This window comes from Phocoena sinus, chromosome 18, assembly GCF_008692025.1.
Source record: "Phocoena sinus isolate mPhoSin1 chromosome 18, mPhoSin1.pri, whole genome shotgun sequence".
Lineage (NCBI taxonomy): Eukaryota > Metazoa > Chordata > Mammalia > Artiodactyla > Phocoenidae > Phocoena > Phocoena sinus.
The window spans coordinates 20,855,322-20,880,321 of NC_045780.1; the positions used below are offsets into that span (position 1 = coordinate 20,855,322).

Below are 25,000 nucleotides of genomic sequence, written 5' to 3' on the forward strand. Positions count from 1 at the left end.
CCACTATCACGATGAAAAACAATATGAGATTCAGAGGGGTTCATTGATATGTTCAAGATCATATGACAGATTAGTGGAAGTCATGTGATCCAAGGCTGGGGCTCTTTCCTCTATTAATCCTAATAAGAGGAAACCCCACTTGCTGGGTTCTTCCTATGTGCCAGGTATTATGCTGGGCATACGCTGCCCCTAATCCTTGCAAACATCACTAAAGTAAGTGCTAATAACTCTGTTTTATAATTGAGAAAACCGAAGGTCAGAAAAGTTAATAATCACCTCATGGCCACAGAGCCAGTATGTGGCACAGCAAGGATTTAAGCCCAGGATGGCTCCAAAATCCACTCAGCCACAGCCCTGCCTCACTACACCATTGAGGGTAACGGGAGAAAGGGCTGGACAAGATCGTCTGAGTTTTTAGAGGTGTCTAGTATGAGGACTCATTGAAAACAAAGTGGACAGCCTGGAAGAAATGGACAAATTCTTAGAAAGGTATAACCTTCCAAGACTGAACCAGGAAGAAACACAAAATATGAACAGACCAATCACAAGTAATGAAATTGAAACTGTGATTCAAAATCTTCCAACAAACAAAAGTCCAGGACCAGATGGCTTCACAGGTGAATTCTATCAAACATTTAGAGAAGAGTTAACATCCATCCTTTTCAAACTCTTCCAAAAAATTGCAGAGGAAGGAACACTCCCAAACTCATCCTATGAGGCCACCGTCACCCTGATACCAAAACCAGACAAAGATACCACAAAAAAAGAAAAGTATAGACCAATATCACTGATGAATATAGATGTAGAAATCCTCAACAAAATACTAGGAAACAGAATCCAACAACACATTAAAAGGATCATACACCATGATCAAGTGGGATTTATCACAGGAATGCACGGATTCTTCAATACATGCAAAACAATCAATGTGATACACCATATTAACAAATTGAAGAGTAAAAACCACATGAAAGGCTGCTCAACATCACTAATTATTACAGAAATGCAAACCTAAACTACAATGCGGTATCACCTCACACCAGTTAGAATGGGCATCATCAGAAAATCTACAAACAACAAATGCTAGAGAGGGTGTGGAGAAAAGGGAACCCTCTTGCACTGTTGGTGGAAATGTAAATTGATACAGCCACTATGGAGAACAGTATGGAGGTTCCTTAAAAAACTAAAAATAGAATTACCATACGATCCAGCAATCTCACTACTGGGCATATACCCAGAGAAAACCATAATTCAAAAAGAGACATGCACCCCACTGTTCATTGCAGCACTATTTACAATAGTCAGGTCATGGAAGCAACCTAGATGCCCATCGACAGACGAATGGATAAAGAAGTTGTGGTACATATATACAATGGAATATTACTCAGCCATAAGAAGGAACGAAACTGAGTCATTTGTTGAGATGTGGATGGATCTAGAGACTGTCATACAGAGTGAAGTCAGAAAGAGAAAAACAAATATCGTATATTAACGCATATATGTGGAACCTAGAAAAATGGTACAGGTGAACCGGTTTGCAGGGCAGAAGTTGAGACACAGATGTAGAGAACAAACGTATGGACACCAAGGAGGGAAACCCACGGTGGGGTGGGGATGGTGGTGTGCTGAATTGGGCGATTGGGATTGACATGTATACACTGATGTGTGTAAACTTGATGACTAATAAGAACCTGCAGTATAAACAAACAAACGAACGAAAAAAAACAACTAATACTAAACTTTATTTGGGTTATTTGTATGGAAATATGTTAATATAAATGTTTCAGACATGAAATTTCTAAAAATCTTATATGTTCTGGTATAATGTTATAAGTCATAATTCTAGTTATTACTTTAAAATGTATATCTCAGAAATAACTAAATTTCCTAGGTCAACTGCATTATTATGAACTTTCATCAATCTTTAACCGTGGTCATTTTTAAGTCTTTCGTCGTTTACAGGCAGTTCTGGGTGTACTCTGATGCTTTCGCAAAAATGTTCCTATAAAAGGGTTTCATCTTCAAGGAATTCACGGAAACGACTCTGACAAGTACAGCTTTCTGGTAACTGACTATACCGCTGAACTGAATGAATAAGCGTTTTCAGAACTCTCATGGAAAACTGATGAATTCATAAAAGTGCTAACAAAAGATCAAGATAAAAAAAATTAATTACATGGGACTGAGTGAACTGATGAGAATCATTATAATTTTTGTGACTTTCTGTTTGAATAAAAAAAAAATCCCACAAGGACTCAGAGGCAAAAAGTATACAAATCAATTTTCACTGCAAGTAAAGGAGCTGTTACAGTGGAGGATTCCTGGACTGAATGTCAATATTATGACATAGTACGAGTGTGTTTCGTGTTTGGTAATTGCAATCATTGTTGCTTTTGTTGTGGTCATCCAAAAAAAAAATTTATTTTTACAGTTGTCTCGTCTGTTGTTCAGCAACATTATCTGACACAGATAGGATTTAGAGAGAATAATCTTAGAAAATCAGTATGGTTGAAATCCTCAAGAAAAAGAATCCTGTGGGTCAATCCAAAAGAAAATCTTGATGGAATGTTTTTATCTTATGTAGAAAAACAACTTTGGAAAGAAAATAAAAGATTTTGCCAAAAAAATAAATAGAACCATACAGTATAAAAAAAAAAAGAAAAGAAAACAAAGGGCACAACGAGGATCCGATTAAAACTTTAGTTTTGCCAGCACTTTAGTATTGATGTAGAGAAGTTGCCTTACCCATTCTTGTACCTCATTTCATATCATTAGAGTTAAATCCAGTGAGTTAATATTAAAGTTAACTCATTCCTGCATGAGAAGTAGAGCTTCTGAAATGTATAGTGTTATCTAGCAAAGCATCATATTAAGAGATAATTCTAGTTTTAATAAGTTCCAGTTGTCTAAAAATTTGTGGTTTCATACACTTTGAAGAGCATTAAAGGGCAATGGACCATATTTCAACAAAACTTTAGTTTTCTGATAAGAGTCTGTTTACAAATGACTGGAGATTCTCTAGAACTATTTGAATAGACTTTTAATACATTAAGGGGGTGATCCTCAATCTGAAGTCTGCAGAAGCCAAATAGTTATTATATATTTATCAATGACACCGTGTAGCTTAAATTCATTTTGTCTGAGCTGCAAGTACACCAACTAATTGTGGGAAAGGCGGTTAAACCAATCAGAAGTTCTTGTTGGCAGATGTAAATATCTTTGATGAACTGAAAATAGGAATATAATTTATTCCTTAATAAATGAACATTTTTCATGAGGTCTATGCAAGAAGATGATAAAAAGGAAACCTAATGGTTGAAAATAATTAAGGTGAACTTAAATGATAAAACTGTAGAATCTACTGAATCTCTTTAAAAACAAGACAACCAACTATTCATGTGAAATGGTTCCGTTCTGTATAAAGATGGAAGGACTTGATTACTTAACTTCTGAGATTCCTTTTACTTGTGACGTTCTGATTTTGGTTCAGGCAAATACAAGTGATAATTTGCTGTTTTAAGTGTCTGTCTGAGGTTGAATACTAAGGGTTTCAGTAAGATTCCCATCTCTTTTTCATATTATTATCCATGTCTACTTTGTGCCTGGAGAGGCTTTGACCCAGCCTTGAGACGTCTGTCCTTTTTCATTGCAGGAGAAGGATGACATCCAGAGGGCAGAATGCATGTTGCAGCAGGCGGAGAGGCTGGGCTGCCGGCAGTTTGTCACAGCTACAGATGTTGTCCGAGGGAACCCCAAGTTGAACTTGGCTTTTATTGCCAACCTCTTTAACAGATACCCTGCCCTGCACAAACCAGAGAACCAGGACATCGACTGGGGGGCCCTTGAAGGTAACTGGAAGTTGGTTGCTTAAATGTTCGGAAAAGCAGTCACAATTCTAATTCAAGGGCAATTCAAAATCACCTCCTAAGCAAACATAAGCCCCTCACGTGGAAGATTTGCAAACAGGTCATCAATTCTCTGGTACATAACAAAGAGAATAAATAGATGAATCAAGTCAGTTACAGACAAACAGGAATAATCAAATACCATTATATCACATCCATTATACATAGGCTTCATCCATTATCAGAATTAAATGTTTTAGGGAAGACAATGCATTTAATTATCAGATGAAATAAATCCTGAGTTCCCAAAACCTAATTTATGTACTTAATGGACTGAGTGTTAGTTCCTAGAGGCAAGAAATTGCAGCCACTCATCATTTAAAAATGATATTTAACTTATGTTAAGAGATGCTTACTGAGATTTTTGTTTTGCTTCTTTGATTTGGATAATGGGGGCCACAAAATAATACTTTGAGGCAGAATCCATGACCGTTACATTTAGGAGGTTAAAGCCCTAAGACTGGACAAAAAAATCACACAGCTTTAGTCAAGTTCTAATAGGTGATAGTGCCAGAGATGTTTTTCTTTTTTTCGTCATGAATTGTCCTGATATTGAGACAGAAAATCAATACAAAAGTAATAATAAATGAATGTCACCAAAGAAAGAAAATCCAGATTTAAAGAATTGGTTGATCCTTTTCTGCAGCGCTTTACTCTAGCTGGAAGTGCAAAATCAATCTGTGTTCCAACGCTGCTGCATTTGTATGATTTGATAAACAGTGGTCAGGGGTCTGTGCATTCTGTTGACTACCAAATATGTACGTCAAGCCCTCTAATCACCCGTTTCTAGCTGTCTCTAGATCATCCAGATCTGGGTCCATCACCATCGCTTGAAATTCAGCATATACAAGACAGAATTGATCATTTCCCCTTCCCGCATTGCCTCTCTACCCCCTGCCCCCATTCCATCTACTCTCCTTTAGAAATTCTCCATTTCCATTAATCATACCATTTTTTTTCTTCAGTGACCAAAACTCTGGGTTCCACTTTGATATCTTCCTCTCCTTCACGCCAAAATCTCTTGAATCAACAAATACTAATAATTCTTCCCACAGAATGACCTTTAGATTGTTATTTTTCCTTTCGGCTCTTCCGGACTCTTATTAAGTCATACACCAACTATTTCACTAGGTCTTAGGGGCCTACTCCTCCATCCGTCAAGCACTGGAATGTGCCCACGTGCTGGTGTCAAACACTACCCCCTCCGTGTGTTTAATTTAAATGCATATTGCCTTTCAGTATTTCTAAACACTGCTGCCGAGCACATCACAGCGCAGCTTTCGTTATATCTCCGCCTCGCTCAAGAATTTATCATAGTAATAAAAAAAAGAACCCATAATGACTGTCATTGTCTAATATATCAACCAAAATCTGCTACCTGGCATCCGAAGATCCCTGATTCTGGTTCTAGCCACTAGACAGCCTTGTCTCTGTGGCCTATACAACACAGATCCCTGAAAAATCAGTTCCTAATGGTTTTAAGACAGACCTTGCCTATCGCTCCCTTTGTGTTCATATTTACACAATCTCCTACTTCCACTCCTTACTTATCCCCCCAGATCCTCTCCTCTTTCCTCTTTAGTATCCAGATTTTACTAACCCTCTAAGGTAAAGCTCAGATTGCACTCCCTCCAAATTTAGCCCATAAAATTCTCTCCTTTATCTCAACTCAAATATAAATATCTACCTCATATTTTAGCCCTCTAGCTTGCATGATCCCTCTTTGATGCCTAAAATACTTGTTTTTCCAGAAAGAATGTAAGCCTTTGAGGGACAGCCCTGAAGAGTTTCCCCACACAGGATCTTGCGCTTGCGCACCACTAATGGATGCTCTAGAGATACTCATTGAATTGAAATGGAAAAAAAAATTAACACAGAATAGCAATCCAAATCCATTAGGTTTTTTTTTTTTCTACTTTCAGTGTTTATTACAGCTTCTTTAGTTAAACTTTGATCATAAAAAAAGGCATATTTTCTAGGTACGTGAAAGATAACTGGTCTTCATTCATTTAGGTGAGACAAGAGAAGAGCGGACATTTAGGAACTGGATGAACTCCTTGGGTGTAAGCCCTCGAGTCAATCATTTGTACAGGTAAGAATATTGGGAGACTCTTCCTTAATATGAGGTACCAAGACCTGGAAAGATCCCCAAGATTTCAAATACCACTGTGGTGTGCAATTCTCTTTACAAAGTGTGTGCACCTCGGGGAGAAGGGGGGAAATGCCACATTGAGCAGCAGATGTTAAGAAACTCACTTCCATACACCAACCTTGCTGTGTATTTAGTACAAAAATCATAACCCAGCAGCAAAAGGACAAATGGAATCCCTGTTGTAAACCCAAGATCTGCTCAGAAGCAGGCCAAACAGTAAATGTTCAGTTTGTGGTTGTATCTCCTATGCCATCTGTTAGAGCCATATTTCTTTTTCTGGAGGCTGCGTGTTTCTGCTGAAGGGGCAATGGTGGTCACACCTGGGGGAGACCCCAGTAAATTCCCTCCCTTTCTCTGAGTCGAGGTTTCTTCACCTCTAAAGATGGAGCTACTGATGCCACTGTTGCCAAGTTGCTGGGAATGTTCCTTGAGCTAATATAGAAGGAATTGCCTGGCCCGCTGCAGGAGCTTCATAAATGCTGAGTATCTGAGAATTCTTTTGTGTTTGTTTTTGTTCAGTGACTTATCAGATGCCCTGGTCATCTTCCAGCTCTATGAAAAGATTAAAGTCCCTGTTGATTGGAACAGAGTAAACAAACCACCATACCCCAAACTGGGGGGCAATATGAAGAAGGTAAACAATGACTTTTTTTTTTTTTTTTTTTGGTTGCGTTGGGTCTTCGTTGCCGCATGCGGGCTTTCTCTAGTTGCATCAAGTAGGGGCTACTCTTCATGGCGTTGTGCAGGCTTCTCATTGCAGTGGTTTCTCTTGTTGCGGAGCTCGGGCTTTAGGTGCACGGGCTTCAGTAGTTGTGGCACATGGGCTCAGTAGTTGTGGCTCGCGGGCTTTAGAGCACAGGCTCAGTAGTTGTGGCACACGGGCTTACTTGCTCCACGGCGTGTGGCATCTTCCCAGACCAGGGCTCAAACCCGTGTCCTCTGCATTGGCAGGTGGATTCTTAACCACTGCGCCACCAGGGAAATCCCAAACAATGACTCTTCTGATGTTCTGTTAGGCAGGTGAAGTCATAAGCCTGCAAGAGTACCTTGTGAATACTTTATCAGGAGGCCAAACTTAGATAACTGTTTATCCATGGATTCAATTAGAGTACTGCAATCAGAAACCTGAATGGTTTTATTAAAGTGAGTTCATTATTTCAGTTGATTACTTATTTATAATTCCATGTTGGATGTCTTTAAACTTTATGATGTAAAAATTCTAACTGAGATAATTCGAGCAAGCAGAGCTGCAGGGTTGCTTTTGCCCCAGCAAGATCATCATTCTAATTTTCTAAAGAATCGAAGCCTTGTAGTAACAGTTTGACTTGTACAAATAGTATGTCTAGTGTCAACGTAATGGGAACACATTGTTTTGTAAAAGCAGCCACGGGGTCGGCACGAACATTTCCCACCATTTCTCGTGCCTGTGACCCAATGATGCATGAGTCACAGCCACAGGAATACCTGTCCCACATGTCGGTCTACCGTGTGCGTGTAGGATGGAGAATTCAGATGTTCTGTGTCAATCTCTATGAGCTCAGCTATTTTAGGAACATTATAGACAGGTCACTTAGTATGGCTGTCTAGTTCTGTAGTGTGATATAGCCATGAAAATGTTCATCATCATAATTCATTTTGGTTTTGCACTTAAAGTACACTATGAATATGTTTTTGGCGGGAGTGAGGGGTTCGATTTAAGGAAAGACAGAAAATCATTTGACTAACTTAGAATCCTGGAATTGCAGAACCAGGCGAGGCTTGAGAGATCAGTCAATCTCACCTTATTGTTTCATTTCGTGTCTTTATTATCTTATTTTCTCGGGTATTTATCATCAGCGAGATGCTGACGTTAGATTGTTTCCCTTCCCGCTCATTAACAGCTTGAGAACTGTAACTATGCAGTGGAACTGGGGAAGAATCAAGCGAAATTCTCCCTGGTGGGCATTGGGGGACAAGATCTCAATGAAGGAAACCGCACTCTGACATTGGCCTTGGTTTGGCAGTTAATGAGAAGGTAAATGCAACCCGGGGGAATGACATTTTATTGAATGTATTCTTCATCTAGAAAAATACTTGCAAATTTCAGAGTTGTGATTTAATTTGATAAAACTATATTTTAAGCTAAACTTAAAACCAAAGGAATGTTGGCAGAGCAGTCCTGCTTTATTTTTTTCTTCCGTTTAGTTCTGACAGTTCTGTTTCAGGTACTTTGAAACTCTGTTATTAGGTTCGTCAGTGTTTTAGATTGTTATGTTCTCTTAATGAATCACCCTTTTCCATTATGGAGTGACCCTGTTTATGCCTGGTAATATTCTTTTCTCTAAAACCTATTTTTCCTGATATTAATACAGCCAGTCCTGCTTCTTCTTGATTAGTTTAGCGTGGCACATCTTTTTTCCATCCTTTAACTTTTAACTGATTTGTGTAAATACAGTCACTTATCTTTTAAAGGGGCTTTCAGAATAAGGGGGGAAATATGCTATATTTCCCTACATATCTGTCATTTCAGGTTCTCTTCTTCCCATGGTGTAGATCCAGATTTCAATCTCATATCATTTGCCTTCTACTTGAAATATTTCTAGCAGTGTGCATCTGTTGGCGAGGAATTATTTCAGCTTCTGTCTGTCTGAGAAAATCTTTATTATATTTTCATTTTAGAAAGGTATTTTATCTGAGTGTACAATTCTAGATTGATAGTTTTTTCTTTCACTATTTTGAAGATGTGTTCACTCTCTTCTAGCTTGCATCATTTCCAATGATAAATCTGTTGTCATTCCTGTCTTTGTTCCTCTGTATGTAATATGTCTTTTTTCCTCTGGCTTCTTTTAAGATTTTCTCTTTATCACTCATTTTAAGTAATTTGGTTATGATGTGCTTTGGTATTTCTTGTGCTTGAGGTTTCTTGAGCTTATTGAATCTGTGGGCTTACAGTTTTCACCAAATTTGGAAAAATCTTGGCCTCTATTTCTTCAAATATGACTCCTGTACCCACCCTCTAGTTTTTTGGGAACTCCAGGTACACATTTATTTGGTCATCTGAAGTTGTCCCAAAATTCACTGACGCTCAAATCATCTTTTTCCTTTATATTTCATTTTTTCCTCTCTCTCTTTCATTTGGGATCATTTCTATTGCCTTGTCTTAAATTCACCACTCCCTTCTTCTACAATGTCTACCATTAATTCCATTTGGTGTATACTTTTTTTATCTCCGACGTAATAGTTTCCGTGTATAGAAATTTGATGTGGGTCTTTTTGACATCTCCTCTACGTCTTTCCTTAACACGCTTGAACATATAGAATATAATTGTAATAGCTGTTATTTCTGGGTCTGTTTCTATTAACTGATTTTTGTCTTCATTATGGGTCATACTTTTCTGCTTCTCTGCATGCCTACTGATTTTTCATAGTATGTGAGGCACTGTGAATTTTACCTTGCTGTGTGCTAGATATTTCTGTATTCCTTTAAATATTCTTGAATTTTGTCCTGGGATGCAGTTAAGTTACTTAAGCACAATTTGATCCTTTGGGGGCTTACTTAAAATCTTAATTAATCTCGAGCTAATTTTGTCTCTCAATACTGAGATAATCTCTTCTGAGTACTTTACTTGATGCTCCATATATCATGAGATTTTTCCACTCTGCCTGGTAGGGACCAAATTTATGCCAGCCCCTGTGTGAACTCCAAGGATTGTTCTGCCCATTCATTTCTAAAAGTTCTTTTCCCAGCCTCTGGTAATTTCCTCACATGAATGCTCCAAGTAGCACTCAGCTGAACCCTTGAGGCAAACCCTCTGAAGATCTCGGGAGCTTTCTTTCTAGACGACTGTCCTCTCCAGGCAGCTCTCTTCTCTCTGCTATTCTGCCCCACACATTCTAGCGCCCTGGCTTCCTTGAGTTCTCAACCCTGTCCGCCTGGCTCAGGGTCACTGTCATGCTCTGTTTGAGTTCTCTCTCCCTGCACTGCAGCCTGGAAACTCTCCATGCAATAATCTGGGACAATCTTAGGGTTTACCACATTTGTTTCCCTTCTCTCGGGGACCACTGCTTTCTGCTTCCTGTTGGCCAGTGTCTGAACAACATCGTTTCATAGTTTTTCATTGTGCTTTATGTGTTTAAGGCAGAAAGGTAGACTGGTCCCTGTTATTCCATCGTGACCAAAAGCAGAATTTCCTGCTACTTCCTTAACAGAGAACTTCAGATACCTTTTAGAGTCAAACATAAAATCGATTAATGTGAGAGCTATGTGGCCATATTATTTAAGCAATAGTAGAATATAATAAGATATACAAATAGAAAATAAATGGTGAGAAAAGTAAACAATTTTGGGTACAAAAGCACGAGCCTGGGAAGAATTCTAGACAGCAAATCTGTAAGCATGAACAGGTTTACTTTTCCATGCTTTGCTCTTTCCCCCTTTACTGATAGCTCTGACCAGGCAGAAGTCTTCCGCTCCTTAATTAGAACCTATGTGAGTGTAACTTAATTCACTTTTCTACCTGGAAGGAAGCCCGAGAAACCATATGTCACATTACATTATGTCTAACAAGGTAACGGCAGAGACGAGGGTTTGTCCCTGAGCACTGCCGCTTTACTCCCAGGCCACTGTCTGCAGATCCTAATATTTATAATGGTCCTTGGAGTAATCATGTCAGTGTCTCCAGGTGATGTAGGGTGATCAGAAATGATCGTAATCAATTTAACTACCTGATTTACATTTGCTTTATCAAGTATGATGCCCCGTTACTCTTTTCTCAACTGGGATCTGTTTAATGATTGAAGGCAGATGTCATAAGGCTTCTCTGGCACAGAAAACTCCAGAGCTAAAGAAACTTCAGCCTCTATTTCACTGCATGTATCTAGAACATCACTGAAAGTTCCTAAGTGCTGTTCTCACCGGTGTATTTGTAGAAACGATTTCTGAACTACTCTCTATTTTCTTTCACATGTGTTTTTAATTCTTAACAGACTGGCTTTTGGTACTGATTGCTTTAAAAACCAAAGCAAAAGTCTTTTTAGTTGCAACAGTTAAATTGACTCATGGGTTTGAAGATGAAATTATCTTTGATATTTTCTATTTTAGTGACTTTAAAAGAAAAATCAGGGGGGCTTCCCTGGTGGCGCAGTGGTTGAGAGTCTGCCTGTGGATGCAGGGGAGGCGGGTTCGTGTCCCGGTCCGGGAAGATCCCACACGCCGCGGAGCGGCTGGGCCCGTGAGCCATGGCCGCTGAGCCTGCGCGTCCGGAGCCTGTGCTCCGCAACGGGAGAGGCCACAACAGTGAGAGGCCCGCGTACCGCAAAAAAAAAAAAAAAAAAAAAATGAAAAGAAAACTCAGGCCAACTCTATTCTATTTTGAATTTCATAATATCTGAAAATCACTTTGTAATATGATCTTCGTTCTGGAAGTTTTATAAAAATGTGACCCAACATCATAGTTTAAGGCTAGTATATATATGGTAAGGGCTAGTTTGCTGCTGTGTCTCTACCTGGTAAATAAGTCATATTTCTCATGTGTCTTTACTATATAAGAATTGTGCCTATAAGAAAATGGACAGAGAAATACATTACTGTGAAAGGTGATGAAATGACTGATAATGATGTAAATGCCACCAGAAGGATACTTTTTTTTTCTCTGTATGCCACACATGAACAGATCTAATAAATTTAGAGCCAGTTCTAGCTGGAATTTGTTTCATTGGGTTTCACAGATGTGCTAATTTGGTCATTTATCTGGACAATAAATGGCATGTCATTTTTCCCTCTAAAAACAAATGAAAGCTTAAGCCTCCCTTTCCCCTTCAGTAGCCTGGAAGTCGTTCTCAGATTGGAAAGGTGGCAAATTGCAGGCACGTGTCTAAGTTTGGAGACAAAAGCCTGAGGCAAGCAGGCTGCCAGCAGACAGACACAATAGTTAGACTCCAACAGATGAATCAAGAGGCTGAGGCAGGCCAAGGAGGAAATTCTCCCCAGATCAAACAGGCTGTGGATGGTGAATTGGGGATAGGTCCCTGAAAAACAAAACACTGAGGTATGTCCCTCTGGGTCACATGTTAAATAAATAACACAAGTGTCTGATGGCAGGAAATCACACAAGTCATGATCACAGCTTCTCCAGCCCCGCACCCCACCCATCGTCTGCTGCTGGATGAGGCCCTGGCTTAAGCTGGAGCTCACGGGGCCATTTCATTTTGACAGAGGGCTTCTCGGCACCGCGTGGTGTGCAAACACCAGAGATACTGGGATCTTGTCTGCAGGGTTCCATTTAATAATAGCACAGTCCCCCCAAAACATGTTTCATGATAAGGAATGATTATCTCCCAAGGAAAATCCTAGGAAGACACAAGCCAAATTGATTTTTGTTTTCAATTTTGAATCTACATTTGGTGCTTCATGGACTTTCTAGACCAGAGTCTCCAACCTAAATTTTTACCTTTCTTCCCTTTGTTTTTCTGATGTCCTTACAAGCAGGTGTCTGATTCCTTTTAAACCTCCACATCTCCCTGGAGGTGGCAGAAGGACAACTTGTGCTCCCTAGTACTGTGTACCACCATGAGGGACTATTCTCAGACCGCTGGATGCAGTCAGCTGCCTCCAGGATGTTCTGTGTCTAAGTTTCCCTGTCCCTTTGTGGCCTTTTATATTTGCATGAATAGACTTTTGTATAAAGGTGAGCTTCTCGTCTGCACCATTTTCTTCCCTCACTCAAGGAGTGGCTTGAAAGCACTGCTCCTGTCCACTGGAGAGAGTCAACAAAGCAGCCTGGGCCTCCTGGCAAAGGGAAGTGAGAGTTTGGTCCTGAGATGAGTGAGGCTGCTGGAAGATTAAACCTAGTCTGTTTCTCAGGTTATTTATGGACGTGACCTGATGAAACAAACGCTAACCCACCATCTCTTAATGAGTGGACTAGGCAGAAATTCTTACATGGTATAGTAAATGCTGGTAACTTAATGCACATGCTGTTAGGAAACAAGCCGGTTATGACATAAATGATATGATCAAACCTCAGGCCTTTTTCCAAACTAGTAATATTTTGAAAATCTAACTGGAACTTATCCCATTTGTACTCATTATTCCTTAGCACTTTGGTCCCATCTCTGGGCCCAGACTAAGCATTTCCCATCTTGACTTTCTCCTTGCTTTTCCTGGGAGAAAATCATTCTGTTCGTTTCATCTACTACTCTACTCTTTCATTTGCTAGATGCCCAGTATGTACTGGGCACTCTGCTAACCCGTGAAAGCACTGAGATGAATATGGTCTATGGACTCTGTCCAAGGGCACAAGGTAGGCAGAGAGACATGCACATCAACTCCATGAAAAGCTCTGGGAAACAGGTTGGAAGCAAGTGTAGCAATAATGATTAATATACTGCATGGGTCAGAAAAATGATGCTTGAACTGGGACTTGTTCTCAGGATTAGAAATTCACTAGAGAGGAAGGACATCCAAGGCAGAGCACGCATCTGAGTCATGGAAGCAGGAGGCAGGAGGACGCATGGTGCGGTCGGTGAGCTGCTGATGGTCCTGTGCAGCTGGGAGAGCGTGAGTGTGTGTGACCATAAAGCCTCAAAGAAGGAGGGGAAGGAGGAAATGAGAGAGGCACTGACAAGGGACACTCAGGTCAAATTGCAAAAGGACTCGTGTGCCATTCTAAGGAATTTGATCTGTGTTCTTTGGGCCTCGGAGAGTCACTTTAAATGACATGACCGGAACAGTAGTTTAGAAAAGGCAGAATGAAGAGGAGCCAGCTGATGTGAGGGAGTCTGGGGAGGTGTCATTGAGAGGACTTGGATGCCGGATTGGTCCACACGATTTTACTGTTTTGATAAAGAAAAGTTGCAGAAACCCTCTTCCTCCCCATCGACAATGATAGGAAAGTGCTTTCACCTGAAGGAAGCAGGGCATTGCTCCTGTTTCCAAGATTACACTCGGAAACCATTGTGGAAGAACTGTGTTTAGTGCAGAAGCCGTAACTGGAGGAAGATATCCGATGGATTATGTAATGAGCAAAACCCTGGGCACCCAAGTGGAGGGTGACCTCATTTAGGGAGGCCCTCAAGACAGGACTCAATGGCACAATACTTGAGTTTCATTTTGGACAACACACACTGAAATTCTAGTCTTTCGTGGGTAATTTGACTCTCCCCCCTTACAAGACTGAACCGTGAGGCCAGCAGACCTGCCCACCTGCCCTACTGCTTGGCTCTCTCCCTCTGTTTACTCTTTGAGAGAGATTACCTTGGGGAATGGTGAGTCTTCTCTGCTCTATGGAATTTTTTTTTTTTTTTTTTTTGCGGTACGCGGGCCTCTCACTGCTGTGGCCTCTCCCGTTGCGGAGCACAGGCTCCGGACGCGCAGGCTCAGCGGCCATGGCTCATGGGCCCAGCCACTCCGCAGCATATGGGATCTTCCCGGACCGGGGCACGAACCCGTGTCCCCTGCATCCACAGGCGGACTCTCAACCACTGCGCCACCAGGGAAGCCCTGCTCCATGGAATTTTAAGAGCTTGAAGCATCTTCTTAATGTTTCCCCTGCAAAACCCACTTCTCATAACAGTATGTATCTAAGGCAATTCTTACCCTCAAACTAGAGACTAACTAGAGATTACTGTGTATTCCCAATATTTCTACTTCTGTGATACACAGAGGAAACTCTTTTATATTTTTTCTTTATTATGTTGGCTGCCTGGGCTGATTTACAATGTTGTGTTAATTACTGCTGTACAGCAAAGTGACTCTGTTATAAATATATATATGTTCTTTTTCATATTCTTTTCCATTATGGTTTATCACAGGATATTGACTATGGTTCCCTGTGCTATACAGTAGGATCTTGTTGTTTATCCATTCTATTATAATAGTTTGCATCTCCTAACCCCAAACTCCCAATCCATCCCTCGGCCACCCTCTAACCCCTTTGGCAACCACAAGTCTGTTCTCTATGTCTGAGAGTCTGTTTCTGTTTCATAGATACATTCATTTGTGTCATATTTTAGTTTCCACATATAAGTGATATCATATGATATTTGTCTTTCTCTGTCTGACTTACTTCACTTGGTATGATAATCTCTAAGTCCATCCATGTCGCTGCAAATGGCATTATTTCATTCTTTTTATGGCTGAGTAATATTCCATTGTATATGTGCCACATCTTCTTTATCCATTCATCTGTCGATGGACATTTAGGTTGTTTCCATGTCTTGACTAATGTGAATAGTGCTGCTATGAACATTGGGGTACATGTAGCTTTTTGAACTATAGTTTTTTCCGGATGTAAGTGCTTGGGCTTTTCTAACGTTGAATTGTTCCTTGATTTTCATAGTTCCTTTAAGAAAAGCATCACTGGTTCAAATCCTTTATTTCATTTTCCTTTCCCTGCTTCTCTTCTGCTTTCTCTCTGTACAATGACAGTGGTATTCGCTCTGCATCTGACTCTAAGTATAAAGTTCTATTTTGTTATTCTAAAAGGAACTAATGTCATTACATATTCTTTTTTCCTCAGATGTAATGGTGTTCAGGCCATCTTCTGTGACAGGAAAAAGGAAACTTTTCTATGCTGGCGACTCTCTGTGAATAGTGAATTCTTTTTTAAAACATTTTTATTGGAGTATAGTTGATTTAAAATGTTGTCTTACTTTCTGCTGTACAGCAAAGTGAATCACTTATACACATACATACATCCACTCTTTTTTAGATTATTTTCCCGTATAGGTCATTACAGAGTATTGATAAAGTTCTCTGTGCTGTACAATAGTGAATTATTTAGCAACTTTTCTCCAGAAATCATTCTTGATTTTGTTCAGGTACACACTGAATATTCTTGAAGAACTTGGAGGTGGGCAGAAGGTCAACGATGACACTATTGTCAACTGGGTGAATGAAACATTGAAGGAAGCGGAGAAAAGTTCATCCATCTCTAGTTTCAAGGTAACGTGCGTGTCTCCTGCTCGCGGCCACATGAGCATATGCTTATCTTTATTGCTTCCACTCTGTTTTCAAGAGTGACCTTCAGTGTGAGGTCTTTGAGGCTCCCCCTCCCGTTTTGATTTTGCTTGAATGACCCATTATTGTTTTTTTTTTTTTAATTAATTTATTTATTTTTGCTGTGTTGGGTCTTCTTTTATGTGCGTGGGCTTTCTCCTAATCGCGGCAAGTGGGGGCCACTCCTCATCGCGGTGCGCGGGCCTCTCACTATCGCGGCCTCTCTTGTTGCGGAGCACGGGCTCCAGACGCGCAGGCTCAGTAATTGTGGCTCACGGGGCTAGTTGCTCCGCAGCATGTGGGATCTTCCCAGACCAGGGCTCGAACCCGTGTCCCCTGCATTGGCAGGCAGATTCTCAACCACTGCGCCACCAGGGAAGCCTCCATTATTGTTTTGACGTTCATAGGCCATTTCATTGACAGATTTCTTGTCGTTTTCTCCCATAATAATTAATTTTAAAAACCCGATCATTTTTTACACGGGATTTTAGATGTTGTTCTTCCAAAGTAATGTAAAATATAATGTTTTTTAAATGTGCATAGCTCCATGGTTCAGATTGTTAACATAATGAGGGTGAAATGTAAAATGCTAAGAGATCTCCCATGGGATGTCTTTTTTTCTGAGAAAAAAGCAGTTGTTTACTTGTATCCAAATCCCATTTTTATTAATAATAGCATGACATTTTATTACATTTCTTCACTCATGTTTTATACATTAGCTGGATCCTTCCTCAAGGGCCCTGTGCACTTGATCGACAGTATAATGTCTGCGTCATATCTTAACTACATTTTCCTGGCTTAAAGGTCAGGATGGCTGAGAGGGACCCCCTTCAGAGTTATATTAACAGGGCGGGTGAGGCATTTCATCATGCTATCAATCCTCTCCCTCAAAATCAAGAGAAAAAAATGAAAATCTCTCCCCTCCCAGAAAGGGCAGAAGGTATATCTGTAGGCTGGGCTCTACCAGGAGTGCCCAGTCCCTGTGAGCTCAGCACAGGAAGCGGCCAGCTCTGTCCTCCCTCTGCTTACCATCCGTTTGGTCTGGAGGTCGAAGTGGAGGCTGGTGACAGATGTGAGCAAGTCCTTCCAGAAGATTTGGAAAGGCGGTGGCGAACAGTACAGCAGAGCGGTGCTCCCACGATGGAGCGCGGTCTCAGTACTAGGGGCTCCTTGTTGGTGACAGGGGGGCTCCTCATTTCCTCTTCACAGACATGATGAAGACAGCTTCACCATTTTCCTGATGTTTTTCTCTTTTTGGCTGCTTTGGGCGGAATGCGGGATCTTAGTTCCCTGACCTGGGATCCCACCCGCGGCCCCTGCAGTGGGAGCGTGGAGTCTTAACCACTGAAGCACCAGGGAAGTCCCACCATTTTCCTGATTTTATAGTGAGGAAACTGGGGGCTCATTGAACTCCTGAGGTTACAGCTACAGGTGGTGTCCATCAGGGAGGGAAAGCACCTTTCACCTGCGAGGTGAGGTTATAGAGTGGAGGGTATCTATAGGTCACTTGACCATGGCTATGAAGTGAATAGCCCCGGGCATGCGTCTCTCTGTACAACAGCTGCCACCTTACCGGAATGCATCCCATTTCCTTACCCAGCAGCTTCCGGGGTGATCCTGTGGGGATTCACTCTTGGGAATGTTTGGCAATTTTTTGCTTCTTGTGATGCTCTGGGCTAATTTTCTCCTGTCTTCCCGCTGAGTCATTGCGGAATTGATTAGGTCAAAAGGACCACAAAAGGAAAATGTCAGATTAGCCCCACACTGCTTTTAAGTGAAACCCTTCAAAAACCGAGCACAGCGCACCCCGATTAACCATTGCAGAAACAGTCCTGGGCCCTCCTCACCTATGAACACTGCCAGCTGCTGGCCATCTCGCTGCCTGTCAGCCCACCAAGACTGTAGGGAGGAAGCGGGAAAGAAGGTGAAACTCAAATCTCTGCGTTTTGTTTCCGTTGTGCTTCTTTACCAAAAAGTTCTATGGAGACAGAAGCTCAGGCTAATGGTGGAAATTAGATTACGATTATATGTATATTGATCTTAATTTTGTGGTAGTTCTTACATAACCCAGAAGTAAATAAAAATGGACCCGTTCTATCTTTTAAAATAGTATGCTACCTCTACAGAGGGCCAGTGCTGGAGACCTAGCATCTTGCAGGGGTCCTGTGTCTTGTTTCTTTGTTAGAATTGGTTCTGACTTGGACCCGCAAGGTCTGAGGTGTTTGAATTTGACTATGCTCAGATGGTGACAGACAGTTGCCTCGGCATGTCTGTACTCACAGGTGCAGAGTTTTGTGCATTTACACCTTAAAAGCATTCACAGGGAGTTCCTTGGTGGCGCAGTGGTTAAGAATCCGCCTGCCAACACAGGGGACACAGGTTCGATCCCTGGTCTGGGAAGTTCCCACATGCCGCGGAGCAGCTAAGCCCGTGAGCCACAACTACTGAGCCTGCGCTCTAGAGCCCGTGAGCCACAACTACTGAGCCCGTGAGCCACAACTACTGAGCCTGCGTGCCTGGAGCCTGTGCTCCGCAACAAGAGAAGCCACCACAACGAGAAGCCAGCGCACCACAACGAAGGGTAGCCCCCGCTCGCTGCAACTAGAGAAAGCCCGCGCAACAGCAATGAAGACCCAACGCCACCAAAAAAATAAATAAATAATGTTCCTTTTTAAAAAAAATCAGGTAGAACCTTTAAAAAAAAAAAAGCATTCACAGCTTTGCGTGTGTCCATCAAACTGTTTACAGACGCCAAAGAAAGAGCCCAAGATTTTAAGTCAGAATACCTGGGTTCAGATCCCAGCCCCACCACTTATTAGCAAGCCACTTAACCTCAGAAACTCCCTTTGCTTGCTGTAAATTAAGATTAGATGCCTCCATCCAAGGCTTGTGGCAATAAGTGAGATAACCTATAAAAAGTGCTGAGCAAACTGTGAGACACCAATGGATATTAGTTGCAGTCATTGCATTTGATCACATAATTGCTGTCACTGTCTACCTGGACCTATGGACCCTTTTCTTTCCCTAAGGTCCCCAGGAAAGGAGCATTCACTGAATCTCATCCAACTGAGCCCGCATCACTCTCCCTGCCTGTCACCTCTGGGATGTCCCCTGAAAATGAATCGGGGTTCCTCTTAATGTCTTTAGTCTCTCTTTTCTGATGGTTTCTTTTTCAAATCATCCCTTCCTCTACTAATAACCAGTACTTGAATGAAACATACTATATATCAACCTCTCTGCTTTTCTCTAGTTGCTCTAACTTCCTTCCCTTCACTATTTGGGACTGACTCCCTGCCTGTTGGCAGACAATGGATTTCCTCCACTTAGTGAACCACCAGGAGGCTACTAGTGACGCCCCTACAGAAATGACCACTGGTTTGAAACACCATGTGCGACACTGTGGCATTTCCCACACCAGGATGTATATATTTGTATTTAAGAGGAAAGCACCACTCACTTTCCTTGAGCCAAATAGAAGTAACTTGGGAGCATATTGTTAAAACCCATGCTTTCTCTCTATGCAGGACCCAAAGATTAGTACAAGTCTGCCCGTCCTGGATCTCATTGATGCCATTCAACCAGGTTCCATTAACTATGACCTCCTGAAGACAGAAAACCTGAACGATGAAGAGAAACTCAACAATGCAAAGTACGTAAATAAACCTGGGGTCGGGGAGGAAAGGATGAGCCGGCATCTGGGGAGCTGTGAACTCCAGTGCCTGTGCCTTCGTGCAAACACTTCTAGGTTCACTGTTGATGCTTTTTCTTCTCATGACGTACTGTGTGCCATCATCATTATTTTCAATACTGGGCAATAGCAGTCTAAGGCTCCAGGTGTTAGAGGGAACGAGACAAAAACGATTGATAACAATTGAAACAATTGAAATTGAAAACAGTTGACTTCTGATTGATAAGCAAGCCTGTAATTTCATAAAACCAGTTTCCTAATCATAATCTATGGGAGGCTTCCTGAATAGAGTTTGTACACAGTGCGTGCAAATATAAACATTCTATTTGTGAATATCTGTGGATGTGCCTGGGCAGGGGTGGGGTTCAAGACCAGAGTCTTCACCAGCTTAAGAGCAACTGCCGTTTGCTATACTTGTAGAATGAGGGCCAGCAGAGTCCAAATTTGGTCTGTTGTCAGCTTTTATACATCAGGTTTTATTTACATGGTTTCTATAGCTCTTTCCCGGATACAATAGCAGAGTTGAAATAGTTGTGACAAAGCCCACAGAGTCTGAAATATTTGCTATCTGGTCTTTATGGAAAGCTTGCCTTCCTAGAGAGGTGCCTTTCTACCCTAGAGAGGTGCCTTTCTACCCTAGAGAGGCGCCTTTCTACCCTAGAGAGGCGCCTTTCTACCCTAGAGTGGTGCCTTTCTCAGAGCAGGCTGTATCATTTCCTAGGTCTGTCATAACAAAATACCACAAACGAGGTGACTTCAAACAACAGAAATTTCTTCTCTCACTGTTGTGGAGGCTAGAAGTCCAAGATCAAGGTGTCGGCAGGGTTGGTTCCTCCTGAGGGCTTGGATGGAGAATCTGTCCCACACCTCCCTCATCCTTGGGCTTATAGATGCACCACTCCAGTCTCCAACCCTGTCTTCACGTGGCCTTCCCTGTGTCTCTGTGACTTCACGTAACTGTCTTCTCTGTGTGTGTGTGCGTCTGTGTCTCTTCTCCCTCTCTTTTATAAGGACATCAGTCATACTGGATTAGGGCTCCAACCTACCCCAGCATGACCTCATCTGAACTAGCTATACCTTAAATAACACTTTTTCCAAATAACATCACCATCTGAGGTACCAGGGGTTAGGTCTTCTGCATACGTTTGAGGGGGGGCAGTATTCAACCCATAACACAAGTCCAGGGTTAACGAATGACTAGTGCCCAGCAGCCCTGCTATGTATCTAATCCCAGCAGCGCCCTTCTCTCTGTGCCCAGTTTGGGAAAGTGGGGACGTGCGTTCCTGATATGCTGATGTCTAGCACAATCTAATGGAGAGAAGAGAAATAATTCAACAGCAGTTACAGTAGAGTGTGAGGGATGGTACGGAAGGAGGACCCCGGGGTGCTGTGGAGGGGACAGGAAGCTCTACCAAATAACATCTAAGCTGGGACGGATTGAAAGGACAAGTAAGAAGGAGCTGGACAGGTGAAAGAGCTAGGAAGACTATTGCAGCAGAGGGAAGAACATGGATGAAGACGCAGAAGTTAAAAAAAAAAAAAAAAAAGACCTTGAACCTATAGATGTTCAAGAGGGATGTGATTAAGTTTAAGGAACTCACCCAAGGTTTTACAATTATCAAGTGGTTCAACTGAAATTCAAAATCTGACTTGAGAGCCTGGGCTCCTAAGCACTGTCCTGTAAGGGCAAGATACAAAATTACTTAGAAAAATGGGTAAAAAGAATTATACAGAATCCTAAAGGCGGCTATGGTGGCAGGATTGTGCATGGTTTGTTTGGTGTCTGAAGCTCTATTTTCTAACTTTTTAATAATTTTTCCTCTATTTTATAATGGAAAAATTAATTTTATTTCATTAATAATTAATATAGAGGAAGTGATTGAGAGACGGACAAGGAGAAAAAATGGGGATGCTCTGGTCCCATGCTCTTAAATTAATTTGATCAATAAAGTAAGAGTAAAGTCATTTCAGGAGAGCAAAGGGAGTAATGGGGCTTTGGGTGGAATGGAGAATCTCTGGAGTAGCCACTGCAAGAAGTTACTAGATAATGAATGAGGAGAAGAAAAGAACTGCCAGGTAATAGTGTGGGCTCATTTGAAACTAGACTACAGCTAATAAAAATTACCTTCATATAACTATAAACAGAGCAAAAATATTCTGCTACAGCTATGGTAATCTTATGCGAAAAATGTGTAATATAAAACTCTGGTTAGGGGCTTCCCTGGTGGCGCAGTGGTTGAGAGTCCGCCTGCCGATGCAGGGGACATGGGTTCGTGCCCCGGTCCGGGAAGATCCCACATGCCGCGGAGCGGCTGGGCCCGTGAGCCATGGCCGCTAAGCCTGGCGTCCGGAGCCTGTGCTCCGCAACGGGAGAGGCCACACGGTGAGAGGCCCGCGTACCGCAAAAAAACAAAAACAAAAACAATAAAACCTCTGGTTATTCTACTATTATAGTATCATAAATAAATACACATACATGTAGGCGAGGATTAGAATGGAACAAGGAAGAAAGGACTTGACGGGTAAGGTCGAGGTATTACAGGTGCATTTCCCCTTTTTTCTGCCTTGTAAAAATGTTTCTGTGGTTGAAATGGTGTCTGCAGACCTTCCCTAGCACACACTCTTGTTCAGTTCTATGACATTTTCTGCACTGTACAGCCCAAGCGAATAAGCATGCTGTAGGCACCAAAAGTGGTGCTAGTTAGGAAGCTCTCTAAGGACAAATCATAAATTTGGTCATTATCACGAGGCTGGACAGCAAGTTTGGCGGAGTCAGGAGCTTTGTCAGGCCAGCATTTGCCCTCGAGTCTCGGGAGGAACCCAGTGATTGGCTCCAGCCATACCAGGAATGAGCTCTGTCTAGCAGATAGTTTATAGTGCAGAGTAGAGAGTATATAGTATAGATTATACAGAATGACTATAACTATGATCCTCAGGGGTCCGCTTCATACTTGCTTAGGCTCCCCTCATTCCCCCTCTTTTCTCTTTTAGGTATGCCATCTCTATGGCCCGCAAAATTGGAGCACGAGTATATGCCCTTCCAGAAGACTTGGTGGAAGTGAACCCCAAGATGGTCATGACAGTGTTTGCTTGCCTCATGGGGAAAGGAATGAAGAGGGTATAAAGCCCAGCGGGCAGGACTGGAGGCGCACATGCGTTTCTGACTGCTCAGCACTGGGTGCTCCCAGGAAACACAGGGACAAGTCAAACCATTCCAAAGTTTTCAACTTGGTGACGTTATACAAGGTTCCAAAAAACATGTGTATCTGTTCAGCCAAGTAGCCTTCGTGTATTTAACAAAAAGTGCTTTATTCTTTGCAAGAGACCCAGTCTCTTACAAAATTTTTTTTTTATGATTGAATTGATTGCTTTGAAAATCTAGAGACAAAAAGAACTTATTTTCCAGGCACCCTTTCTGCTTTTGCCATTATAGTCAAGCATAGAAGCTGTACGTAGTGTTGTTAATTTTAACATAACCTTTCGAACCAGCTTAAATCGGCTGCTTTCTTGTTTAGGGTGAGAACCAGGTGGGGAGAATCATCAGACCAGCCCTAAAACCGGCTTCTGGAGGCCAGCGTTTGATCTGTTACGAGCCTCCTTCGTGTAGCCCTTCTGCGCTCTGTCTCCCTGTGACTTTGCAATCCACTCTCTCAGAACTCTGCCTTCTCTGTGGCCGACCTCTGCTGGCCATCCTCCTCTTGGGGCCATTTGGATCATCTGACAAATCAGTCAGGCTGTTGGGATCTCCAAGGGTCTCTGGTAACCTGAAGACCCAAGACTCATCATCAGAGCCTTTTCTCAGAACTAGGGTCCCAAATGTCATCAGATTTTATTTTTTCAGCCAATAGGAAGCCCTCTGTTTTTAACCCTACGCTTTGGGCTCTGACCAGATCTAACATCTTGAATACTGTGCCTTCAAATAGATTCTTACTTAACTCTTGGTGGAAGGCTCTATCCACGGAGGGTGTCATTGAGCAGCAAGACACTAGGGGGCAGTGCAGAGCCATAAAAAAAGCATCTGTTCTTGGGTGCTGCCTCTCCGTGTATTTAGCTCTGTGTGTTAGATCTAGTATGGCTGGATATCTGGTGACTGGGAACCATCTTGCTCTGATTTCATTTGCTCTTAGATCATAGTGCACGTGATTGCTGCCAGGCCATAGGACCGATGTTTACTTTTTTGGTACCCTCAAGTTCGCAGGGGCCATATGTGCCAATGACCGGTGACCCGCACCTCACCCCCGTACGCCAACACACACACACACACTCACATACACACATACCTAGCCAGGTGTCAAGCTGGGTAAGAACTGGCTGCGTTGCTTTGCAAAGAGCTAATGAATGACTGGATAGTTAAAGGATTCCAAAATAAAACCAGAGGAACAGTGTGAATTTGAGCAGCTCTAATAGTTTTCCTTGAAAACTTACCAAAGGCTAAATAGCAACAGAGCACTGGGCACCAACACTAGACCCTCTCTATGGTGGTGGAAGGGCTCATCAATGAGGTATCTTCTTTAGGGGTGGTAGGTAGTGGAACTTAGCCATTTTTCAAAGCAATCGAAATGCATCGCCCCAGATCTGCTCCTTGGCAGTGGGCTCAGGAAGCCGACACGTGGCTTCTCCCGGCCCGTGACCTGTGTTTCTGCTGCGTCCGAATGCAAAGTGGTTGGCTTTGTCTTAATCTGCACTTCGCCATGTAGCCTCAGACAGTTCTCCCCCATCTGCCTCCAGGAAGCATGTTACTGCCTTAAAGGACAATGAAAATGAAGTAATGCTCAAGTTCTCTCCAAATAAAATGTCCCCTGTATTGGATGTCTTCTGAAGGTTTCGTCAGAGTGTACTCTAACTTATGTCATTAATTCAGCCAACACGCACTGAGGGCTGAAATGTGTCAGGCACTGTGCACGGTTTTGGGAATACACCGTAAATGAGGCAGGCATTGCGCTCAGCTGGTCAGGAAAGCCTGAGGATAAACAACGCCACTGACAGCTGTGATGAGCGATTGATGCGGGCAGGGTGAGACAGGCTTACAACAGAGGAAGCCATCTAAAGAGAAATATTTTAGCTGAAGAGTAAGTTGGAGGGGGTTGGACAAAAAGCAGGCCAGAATGGAAGGTTTAAGACACAAATTCTCAGACATACATTGAACCCAGTCATGAGCAAAAGCCAGACTTGGTAATTGGTGCGAAACGGTTTCTAGAATGATTCGAGGAGGAATCTTTAGGGCTGGCAGTGCCTGGGGTTTCCTCTCTAGCCTGGCTGGGCCTCACTTTGGCTGGCAC

The 25,000-nt window shown here is 42.2% G+C and overlaps 1 protein-coding gene across 1 annotated transcript in view; it reads left to right on the forward strand.

The window, feature by feature from the left end:
• Positions 1-24,530, forward strand: part of LCP1 (lymphocyte cytosolic protein 1) — a 57,144-nt gene extending 32,614 nt beyond the window's left edge. The window contains exons 11-17 of the mRNA XM_032610934.1: positions 3,653-3,848; positions 5,919-5,997; positions 6,577-6,691; positions 7,938-8,071; positions 15,856-15,979; positions 19,558-19,682; positions 22,713-24,530. Coding sequence (XP_032466825.1) covers positions 3,653-3,848; positions 5,919-5,997; positions 6,577-6,691; positions 7,938-8,071; positions 15,856-15,979; positions 19,558-19,682; positions 22,713-22,845 — 906 coding nt within the window. The 3' untranslated portion in view covers positions 22,846-24,530. The remainder of the gene's footprint in view (positions 1-3,652; positions 3,849-5,918; positions 5,998-6,576; positions 6,692-7,937; positions 8,072-15,855; positions 15,980-19,557; positions 19,683-22,712) is intronic.
• Positions 24,531-25,000: the final 470 nt, after the last annotated feature.